Here is an 11,396-nt window from a genome sequence, read left to right as displayed (position 1 = left end):
CGTGTCTCGCTTTCAGTTTCAGGACTGCTTGATTTGTTATGCAGTGGCGTTTTCTGTAAGCGGAGCATGCATTTTACACCTATTTTTGCAAACCGTATATAACTCCCAGTGATGATAAGCAGGCGGGTGTGGGGTGTGTGACGTATACTAGGGCTGTACCGAATATTTGTTCGTTGGAGTACTATTCGGGTTTAGATTTCGTTATTCGGATATTCGTTTTTTTGCGGCTGCCAAATTGAATTTATTGAAAACTCCAATGTCAACGTAAGAGCTTGTGCCTCTTCAGGGGGTGCTAACACTTAAACATAAACATAATCGTTTACTTTCTCCGTCTTTATATGTCTCCGTTAATCTCCGTCACGTTGTTTCCATAGCAGCAACAACAACTTCCTGTCAACAGCGCTAACTCCTTCAAAAAATAAAAGCATGTCCATACAAAATAGGAAGCCAAGCCAAATTACACATATATGCAACTGCAAACGAAAGTAACAAACACAATGCAATATCCTTTTCAATTTCAAAGAACACAAATTGGGTTGTATACATTAACAAATAACTATAAAACAACAATACTGTAGAATAACAAAATGAATGCCGTGAATAAACCGAAATACATGTGTTGAAGTGGTTCGCTGCTGACCCTAATAGCAATCCTGATATTATGAAAGTAGTAAAAGTACGAAAAAAGGGAGTAATGGAAGCCAACAAACTTTTGTACGGCAGCTGAAGTATTCTCCACAGTCTCCATGTTACGATATAATAAACTTTTTCAGATTCTGGATGTGTTACTAAACATATTTGTAATACTATCTGCTTACTGTTTGGGCCACTTTTATATTCTCAAGCTTCAGATAGCTTACCAGGTTTTCCCATTTCAAATATCTCGATTCTATTTTAGGATTCTACTTGTTTTTTTCCACATTTTAAAAATAAAATGCGTTGATAGATTGATTCAGTGATGACGGACACTTCAAATGTATCTGATGTGATGTTAATGAATCAGTTCTGAAGTGTTGGGGCGTTAACATGATGGTTGTCTGTTTGTGTTTCCAGTCACCCATGGCTGTATCGTGTCAACACTCAAACTCTTCCTACCTGATGGGATGGAGGCACGGCGACGAAGCGAGTAAGCATTCTTATTGGTTTAGTGTTAATTTTGGCAGCTGTTTTTGATTTAGTCTTAGTCTTTAGACGAAAATGGTTATTAATTTTAGTCACATTTTAGTCATTTCTATCCTTCATAGTTTTAGTCTAGTTTTAGTCGACGAAAACTCAACGTTTCAGTCTACTTTTAGTCAAAATGTTTTCTTTCTTTAAACCAATTCAGTTTGGCAAATACAGGTTTCTGACATTGGAATCAAGGTGACAGCATCAAGTGTTTTCGTAAAGTAACATTTCACTCTCTTAACACTTTACTTGTGTAATATCTAGGGATGGGTATCGTTAAGGTTTTCTACGGTACTACTAGTCTTATCGATACTGCTTATTGATCCGGTAATTTAACGGTATTCTTGTATTTACTTTTTGTTATTTTTTTAAAGGGAAAAACTCACAAATTGTTAACCGAATTAATTAGGGATGCACGATATTGGTTTTTTGAAACCGATAACCGATAATAATATAATATATACATATATGTATATATTAAATGTACCTGTAGTTTTTTCCTCGTTTTAGCCCTGGGGTCGTCTCTGGCAAACTTCTTGCCTTTTTCAAAAGCCTCGTCGATAGGTAAAAGCCCCGGTGCCTTTGCGGCTGGCTTTGGGATTCGCCGCTAGTTTAGCAGCGCAGGCATCTTCGTACGCTTTTAATACACCATCGTAGCGATGGCGATGTTTCAGGTGACTAATCAGGTTGGAAGTATTATAGCTCGTTGCCTTTTTCCCTCCCTCGTGGAACTTCTGCATGGCATTTGTTAATCCAAATAGCAAGCGAACTATCTAACTCTGAAACTTTGAAATAGTCCCATACTACCGACAACATATTTGTTTACTGTCCTGGCTTCACAGCTGCACACCATTTACGTCACAGCCAGGCATGAGTTAGGGAGCGCTGGATTTGTGAAAAACTCCCCTCTTCCTAAACCACTAATACCACAGTACTGGCAAAACGGGAGGAGCCAAGTGAAAAACAAGCGCCCCCTCATCCCAATCCACCCACACCGCAGTATTCTTTTCTTTTTTTTTACCCAACAAATATATTGTATATTATCGGGGCTATTAATACTTTTATCGGGTTTATCGGGATGACGTCATAATTCCTAATATCGGACCGATAAATATCGGGCCGATAATTATCGTGCACCACTAGAATTAATTGCTTTATTTAAATGTGAAATAAATGAAATATATATAATTATGTTAAAATATTGTACTGTACTTGAGTAAAATGTTGAGGTACTTTACTGGAGTATTTAAATGTTTTGCTACTGTGCACTTCTACTCCACTACAGTTCCGAGGTACATGGTGGTGTACTTATACTCCACTACATGTATTTAATACCTTTAGTTACTTCACAGATGTGGATGAATGATGTGAAATATAATCAAGTGTTAAATCAGACTTTAGTTCCACCTGGAGCAAATCCACAAGCTACCCTGCAGTATGCAAAGTCATTCAAACTAGCTAGACCTTTACCAGCTTTGAGAACACTTTAATGATCAATCATTATAAAACATATCATATCTATTATTCTGAAATGGAACAATCTGCACAATGACTACTTTTACTGTCGCTACTTTCACTTTATTTTGATTATCATACTTTTCCTTGAGGAACTCTTCCTACACTATGGTATTTTTTTTACTTAACTACAAGATCTGAGTACTTCTCCCACCTCTGCACACCTGATGTGATAACGTTACTCGTAATTGGGGCAACAGAGCTACGAGTTAAGGAAGTCGAAAATTGTGCATTTCTCAGACTGAATATGACGCCTTTTGGCCGGCTGTTTGCGACAGACTACTCTACTCATGTCAACGCGCTAACGCAAAAACACTAATGAAAAACGAGCTTTGTCGCACACAGAGAGACACAGGGAGATCGCTCTTCTGGAGTGAAGAGAGCGGAAATAATGATATTGCAAGTTAGAAACATAAGATGCATTTTGACAGACAAGACGGACAATTGGGGGGATATACCCTGCATTTTGAATGTCCGATAGTCCACCATTAACACCTTAATCCCGTCTCATCAACGAAATCTAAATATACATTTCGTCAAAGTTTTCGTTAACAAGAGTCTATTTTTAGCTCGTCATCGTCTCGTCTTAGTCATGTAAAAAAAGGTCGTTGACGAACATTTTTTGTCATAGTTTTCGTTGACGAAATTAACACTGAGACTCACCCATGAATCTATCACATTGATCACTTATACATTGTAACAAAACGTTTAAGTTTCTGGTCATTTATCGAAAATTATTGTTGGAAATTATTAACCAGCTACTAATAGTTGTAATATATGTCTGCTTTTTGCAAATGATGCTGTTATTGCCTGTCTGGCTGCTTTCACAAACACACACGCCAAATTTCTGCTTGCATAGTGATGTGATTAGTTTCAGTCTAGTTGTTGACGAGGACATTAGTCAACAGCTGTAGGGGAAATGGAGTGTGTGTGTTCATTGTTGAACTTGCGATAACCATTTGAATTCTAATGGTGTTCATTTGATGTTCACATATATTCATGCTGAGTGTTGGGGAATGAAGGATATTGTGGTTACAAATAACAGTATCACAATTATAGTGTGTTAAATGCGCTGTAGCAGACCATCAGCTGACCCAGCATGAGCTTCCTACTGTACTGGGAGTCCCGCGTGTTTGTGTGTGGAGATGCCGGGACACGGGGGTATGGTGGGCAGCGCCATCTGCCCCACTTCGGCTTTCAGTCTGGAAAACACAGACGAGCATCCTGACCTGCGTGAACACAGACAAAAACGAATCTTGGCAAATCTAGAGTTGGTATCCGAAACTCTATGACTACTTTGATTTGAGCTCTGATTTTGGTCTCTTATGGACCACACAGTGGATTGTAGTCTGCATTTAAACCATCCTAGTATTAGGAGCAGTAACAGAGATATATCTGTCTCTTCATCTGCCAAATGCTTCACCAGCTGGTCTATAACTGTCAGTTTACTGCCGAGTACATCGTGAACAGTGGGTCTTTTAAAGCTTGTTTTGTTGAAATTGGCGCTACAACAGCAGTGAGAGTGAAGCATAGTTGTGGGGCGGGCAGCAGAAATAATGACCCAAAAATGTATGTAAAGCTTGAAAACATGGATTAACTCCACAAAGCACTAATATACTAATAAAGGACTGGCTTATCTAAAGCCAGTTGAGTAGCACTTGAAATGTTTTAGCTCTATGAAACCTGATGTACTTATATGATTCTGTTTTCTTCAAGTTTGTATTTTGTTGGTCGAACGCACTTATTGTAAGTCGCTTTGGATAAAAGCATCAGCTAAATGCGGTGTAATGTAATGTAACTCAAGCCTCACACTAGGACAGTTAATGTTAATATTGCCAAGTTAGCCCAACGAAAAATGTAAAATCTCATGAAATATTAGAAGCGTTTCCCTTTAAGTCTTTTGCTCCATTGACTCGATACACTTTGGCGCTGCATTTCAGAGCACTAAAGTTATTTAGAGACGGTGAAACTGTTTGTGTTGTACATTTGTTTCCTTTTTATTTCTGGCTTTGCTGAAGTTTTTTTTATTGGCTGCATTTTGATCAGGTCATCGGCTAGGGTTTGGTTGCTCAGCCACTGGAGATTATTGGCTTACATTTGTTCTTAATACTTTGATCGGAGCTCCCTATGAACCTCATCCAAAAAAGCCAATCACATGAAGCACAGATCCCAACTGAGACGGTTTCAATAGTCATTAGCCTGCTTTTTAAAGCCAGATATATTTAACTCCTTCATATTAGGCGCGTTCACACCGCAGTACTTTTCCCACAAAGGTTCATCAGAACTTAGTTCATGAGAACTCTTTAGTTCTCATGAACGCGTTCACACCGGAATAAGTCCCTGAGGGAGGATTAGGCAAATGAAGCCGCTGACGTCACTTCTTCTTCTTCTGCTTTGGGTTTACTGGCTGGCCGCAAACAACTTCACGGCATTCTTCAAGCTGCTGGGACTCCCAGCAGCTTCTACTGAAGCCTTCAGAGTAAATCGCCAGAACGCCGACACCTCCTCATCTCCACCGCTCCCTTGTTTTCTTTTGTGTTGCCATAAGTTAGTCTCTCTGCGTTTGTGCGCTGGTCTAATGCTAATAATGCTAATGCGAGGATAATAAAATGGCGGCTTCACAAAACTTTTTGGGAGTTTTACGGGGGGTGGTTTGCAATCCGCCCAGCCAATCAGAAATAGGACGGAAAAGGGGGTAAAAAGGTTCTCATGAACTAATTTTAGTTCCTGATTTTTTTTTCTTTGTGTGAACGCAACATTTCGGAACTATATCGGAACTAAAGTGGGAAAAGTATTGCGGTGTGAACGTTTGGGCTCTACTTACTGAGGAATCACAGTTCCAAAATGAGAACAATTTAGCTGCTGAAAATGGACACAGATAAAACTGATGTAACTGGGCTGAATTACAGTAAATATACTCTTCACAGAATCAAAGTATTTTTGGAATTAGGTTTAACTTAATTATATTCACATGATTTTCTGCAATTAATTGCGATTAATCGCCTTGTTATGCGCAAAATTCAATAATAAATTAAAAAGTAGTATATTGTTCTATTCTATTAGAAAAATACTGCTATATGAACAAAAGGGCAATAACATTTGGTTTGCAAACAGTTTAAACAAACAAGGTCCTTTTTTATCAGTTTCAGTTAGTTATTTTAACTGCTAACAGTAGCGGTCAAAATATTTCTTGTAAATCTCAACTTCAACATTAATTAATGAAATCATATATCAAACCAAAGGTATTTGCCACTGCCAGGGTATTAACGTTTGATCTAGTTTGTTATAGAAGAACAAGTTCCCCTCAGAGACCAGAGAGAAGAAAATCCAACTTTGCAGCAGTTACAAATAACTTTGGTTCTATCAGCTCCGCCGCCTGAAGAGATGTAAAATGTCCGTGTAGGAGTGTGAAGCTGACCGTTGAGCGGCCCAGACCAAGCAAGGAGGCAGAGGCAGAACGTCCAAAATTATAACCCGGTGTGGGCATTTATTAAAACATGAACACATTACACACAGCCTCAATCCTGCTGCTGCTGTTCACGTGAGCACAGCCTGCAGCCACCAGGATCTAGTTCAAGTTACCTTCGTCACAAGAAGTTTGGTACGTTTCTTCATGATTAATTCCCTGCAACTTATTTTCTGCTTATGTGATGCTGCAGTAGTCTTAGGCCCGCCCCAAATGCTCTCATCAGTTGAGACGCGCGATGACGCCCATCCTAAGCCAATACTGATCAACATTCCACCCCTCCTGTGACCCATGGTTAGTCTGTATATGTATTCAGAGCCAGTGAGCAGCAGACTTTCATAATAATAATAATAATTGAAAAAAAACTGCGCGATAAAATAATTGTTCATTATAAACGCCATAGGCTGATGTATCAGCACCCACCATCACACATCCACAATAGTCTGTGCAGCTTTGTCTCTATGAAGCACAGCTGGAGAGACAGTGATGTGGAGCTAAATCAGATGGATTTATTATTAGCTGAAGAATGTGTCTGCTCCCCGCGTGTTAGCATTAGCCATCTGGAGGTTGGCCAGCACTGTATCATACAGTCGTCCTCTGTGTGCCAGCAACGTATTGAAAAATTAAACCAAATATGTGGCCTTTGAGAACCTGATTAATTGTTATCTTTGATTACTGTAGGTGTGAACCTAAAAACTCAATTCACTTTTGACGTCAGAAAATCTTTAATAATTATGAATATTATTCTAACATTCTGACACGTTTGGTAAAAAATACCTGGCAAGCAGATCTAACCATTGAGCTATCTCATGCGTTAAAATAAAAAAGCATGAGAATGTTATACTTGTATTCATTAAAGAGTAGGGATGGGTACCGAGCCCCGGTATTAAACGGGCCCGGGGCTGAATTATTAAAGACCGTGGTACCGTTAAGCTCCGACGTTAACGGTATTTTTATCGGTAATGGAGACATGTAAAAAATATGTGTATTATTGCAGTTTTAGTGTTGCCAACTCCGTTTCTAATATGCAAAAAGCGTGAAAATGCGTCTTTTTAGTATTTTCGATCTTTCCAATCCAGGCGAGAGATCTCTCTCCCCCGCCTGCTTGCGAGGGGGCGGGGCAGTTTACACACACGCAGCTGCTACATGCAGCTAGGGATGGGTATCGTTAAGGTTTTAACGGTACTACTACTTTTATCGATACCGCTTATCGGTCCGGTCTTTTAACGGTACTCTTATCGGTTCTTTTGGAGAAAAAAATAAGGTAAACTAACTAAACAAATTGTGAACAAAACTAACATGGGGCTACAGAGCTACGAGAAAGACAGTCGAACCCGGTGCACTTCTCCGTCTGAATGTGGTGCACTTTTGCAAAATGTTTAGACAAATTGCTCGTGCACCCTTACATGCTAAACTCTTATAGCTCTTTTGGTAACGAGGATTGTCCACATCGAGACGGGTAAAGTTTAACCACACCTAATTTTATCGATTGCGCGTTCTCTCTGCCATCTCCTCCGTGTGTGTGTGTTGCTGCATGTAGCAGCTGAGCAGCTGCGTGTGTGTAAACTGCCCCGCCCCCTCGCAAGCAGGCGGGGGAGAGAGATCTCTAACCTGGATTGGAAAGATCGAAAATACTAAAAAGACGCATTTTCACGCTTTTTGCATATTAGAAACGGAGTTGGCAACACTAAAACTGCAATAATACACATATTTTTTACATGTCTCCAGTACCGATAAAAACACCGTTAACGTCGGAGCTTAACGGTACCACGGTCTTTAATAATTCAGCCCTGGGGCCTGTTTAATACCGGGGCTCGGTACCCATCCCTACATGCAGCAACACACACACACGGAGGAGATGGCGGAGAGAACGTGCTCCAAGGTATGGTTAAACTTTACCCGTCTCGATGTGGACAATGCTCGTTACTAGGGATGTAACGATACCCAAAACTCAAGGTACGATAATATCGCGATAACAAGTCCACGGTACGATATTTATCGCGATATTGAATAATAAAGGGAAGAATAAAAAAATTCAGATTTTTTTTTTCAATAAAAATTTTTTTTACTCGGAAAATGTTTCTTTATTACATAATAAATCTGATTTTTAGAGCATTTTTGTAGGATAGCAGTATTTTAAAGTGTCAAAAACAAAGTGACAGTAACAGACTGGAACAAGAAAACCAGTGTTTTTGTACCTAGTAGTACTACCAAACAAAGTAAGCATTTTCTTTATGCCACTGCATCTCACAAATAAACAAGGACATTTAATAATCAGACCCTGCAATAAAATAAATCAAGTTTCACTTTAGTTTTTCAAGTAACTCAACTCAAACTCACTAGTCACTCACTCAGCATCATCAGACAGGTTTTTAGGAATATGAGAATGTCCACATTTCCAGGTATTTATAAGCTGGGATGTTTGGGCATTTACAATATCCCCTGCTCTGGAAAAGACTCTCTCGCTTGGTACTGATGTTGCTGGGACACCAGTGGTCGTGTTAACCGAATATTTTATTTAACAAAATCTGAAAGCAGTCTTTCATTTTGACAGATTAGAACAAACTCGGAACAGCGCCAACGTTTCCCCAGAGCCAGGCTCTGGTGTTATGCCGTGTTATGCATGCCCTCCAGAGCCGGCCCGACCCATTAAGCGACATAAGCGGCCGCTTAGGGCCCCGCAGCCACTAAGGGGCCCCCTAGCAAAAAAAAAAAAAAATACATTTTTTTATTTTTTTTATTTAAAAAATACAAAAATCTCAGTACATCGTCGCCGTGATAAGTATGTTTAATTAATTGTGTTAATATGCCTAGATTGCCTACTCTCAAAGTCATGTATTATATTATTGAGTCAATAATATAATACATTAACCGTGCTTTACCTGAACCTCATCATGACACAAGAGAGGACGGCAGTATTGTAATTTCCAATTCAGTGAATGCAACAGAGGCAAGACACCAGACCAACCAGAGAGTTGAATGGAAATAAACATCTGTCTTATTGGCTGACAGGTACCTATCATGTGAGCTGTGACAATGTTTAAAATAAACTGTCAGTCAGACTCAGAGTTTTTGAAGATGGACATATGAAAACATTTTCTTAAAAAATACGACAATTCTCAAGTGGTGGCTCACACAACAACCCCAGAGCCACCACTTGAGCCAGGTAAACAAGGTATGTAAATGTCAGTAAACTTCCAAGTTATGCGAACATGTAAGCAAAGCATAAATTACAGCTACGTTGACGTTACTTTGAATCGCGGGGGTAAGCTAAACCGTTAGCAAGTAGCTATAGCTAGCCAGGTATATTAAATACAGACTTTGTCATACAATCTGAATGTAATGTTTTTTAGCGTTACCTGGTGATTTCAAAGAAAGCTCTCTGGGAAATGTTGACTTACTGTTTGACATGAAGCTAGAAGCTACCTTACAGTAGGCCTACACAGTTGATCCGGAGTCCTGTCAGTTAACGTGTTTCACAGTTAGTTTAGCTAAGCATCAACCTAGCACTGAAATATATGGATGTTATGTGAAAAGGTCAGCTGAAATGGTGGCATAGTTGCCACTGCTTTACATGTCAACAGCATCTTTGAACGTATTTGCAGCAGTAAATGTGGCTGTTTGGCCACTGACGTTGCCATAACAACACCTGAATTTAAATGTGCAACCTCTTTTTGTGACAGATTTTTGCAAGAAATTATAATTCTTCTGAATGATATTCCTATTGACAGCTAGTTTCTATGTGAACATTATGAGATGGACAGCCAGAGAGAATAAAGGAAAAACAGTTATGAAATACTATATGACAAAACAAGAATACAGTTTAAAGTGGACCTATCATGCTATATTTGAAAAATATAGTGTAGGACCATACCTATATAAGGCATATTTATACTTTTTATTTTTCAAAATACCAAACAGATCATGCATTTTAGCCATTCCTCATTTCGCTCAATTTAACACTGTCTTTGCATGGGCTGATTCTGTGAGAACAGCACCATCTACAGGCCTGGCATATGTACTACAGCGTCTCCAGCGCTTTCGAACGGCAATGTCCGTGGCTGTCTCCTCCTGATTGGTGGAGTTGGCCCAATAGCCGTAGCGCCACTTCTGTGACGTCATAGAAGTGTTCAAATCTGGATCAGTCTGTATCAGATCCATTGCAGTCCCTTTTTAAGAGATTTGGGTATGGAGGAAAATAGAGAGGGTTGTGTTTTCTGACACTTGGTGAGTTCCCTGGAACACCGGGGACACATATTCATGAATAAAACATGTACAAAAGTGCATTTTGCATGATAGGTCACCTTTAAGTGATTTGTAAGATATCCATAAAGAAAAATCTGTTTACAGTTCTGTTTCATATGGGTGTTGAGAGATGTATCCATAGATCTCTTAATTTTTCTCTCGAAGTGCACCAGATTCATGCTTTTAACTTCAATATTTAAAAAAAAATCTTCCCGGGGGAACATGCCCCCGGACCCCCCTAGAGGAGGTGAGGACCCCCCTAGAGGAGGTTAGGTCCACGGTGTTTACATGCTTATTTATACAATATGTGTGTTTATGCTAACATCATAAGACAAAAGTTGGTTCCGTGTTGTAGTGAGAACACGCTAGAGTGAGGGGGGCCCCCAAGCCAAAGCTCGCTTAGGGCCCCCAAAAGTCTAGGGCCGGCCCTGATGCCCTCTAAAAGGAAATGATATAGTTTCCAAACCGTACTTTGCCGTACAGATCAATACATGTCTGGGAGGTTTTGCTTTACGCTGTGCGCGTCCCGCGAGGTGCATGCACACACGGCATAATACCGCCCCCCCCCCCCCCCCCCCCCCTGTTGACAGTTCACGAGCATGCTCTATCGTGAACTTTTCAGACCCGACGGGTAATAAGGGATTATGACGGATATTTTACAATCCTGTCTGTCAAAATGACGGACAGCGAAAAAGTCTAACGCCAGGCTTATTGACATGGCGAGATATAAATATATGGTTGGTACTTGTCAATGTCTCTAGGTGTGTAAATGTAGCCCTGTAAATACAATGTCCTTTTGTGTTATCTGTTGTTTTATTTTCATGTTGTAACCTACTTGCTGCCATGTTTGACAGGTCTCTCTTGAAAAAGAGATCGATGATCTCAATGGGACCACCTGGTTAAATAAAGATTTGTTTTTTTTAAAAAAGTGTTTAAAAAAAAAAATATTTAAAAAAAAAAAAAAAATTTTTTTTAAATCGCGGTAGATGTTGTCAGTCTCACG

At 39.6% G+C, this 11,396-nt stretch overlaps 1 protein-coding gene across 9 annotated transcripts in view; it reads left to right on the top strand.

The window, feature by feature from the left end:
* The first annotated feature begins 1,056 nt into the window (after positions 1 to 1,056).
* Positions 1,057 to 11,396, top strand: part of slmapa (sarcolemma associated protein a) — a 35,035-nt gene continuing 24,695 nt past the window's right edge. For all 9 annotated transcript variants that reach the window (XM_079682459.1, XM_079682461.1, XM_079682467.1 and 6 more), the window contains exon 1: positions 1,057 to 1,126. In XM_079682459.1, coding sequence (XP_079538585.1) covers positions 1,104 to 1,126 — 23 coding nt within the window. In that variant the 5' untranslated portion in view covers positions 1,057 to 1,103. The remainder of the gene's footprint in view (positions 1,127 to 11,396) is intronic.

This window comes from Notothenia rossii (genome assembly GCF_949606895.1).
Source record: "Notothenia rossii genome assembly, chromosome: 5".
Classification (NCBI taxonomy): domain Eukaryota; kingdom Metazoa; phylum Chordata; class Actinopteri; order Perciformes; family Nototheniidae; genus Notothenia; species Notothenia rossii.
Note: the sequence above shows the minus strand (reverse complement) of the source record. Positions and strands in the feature narration are given on the sequence as shown.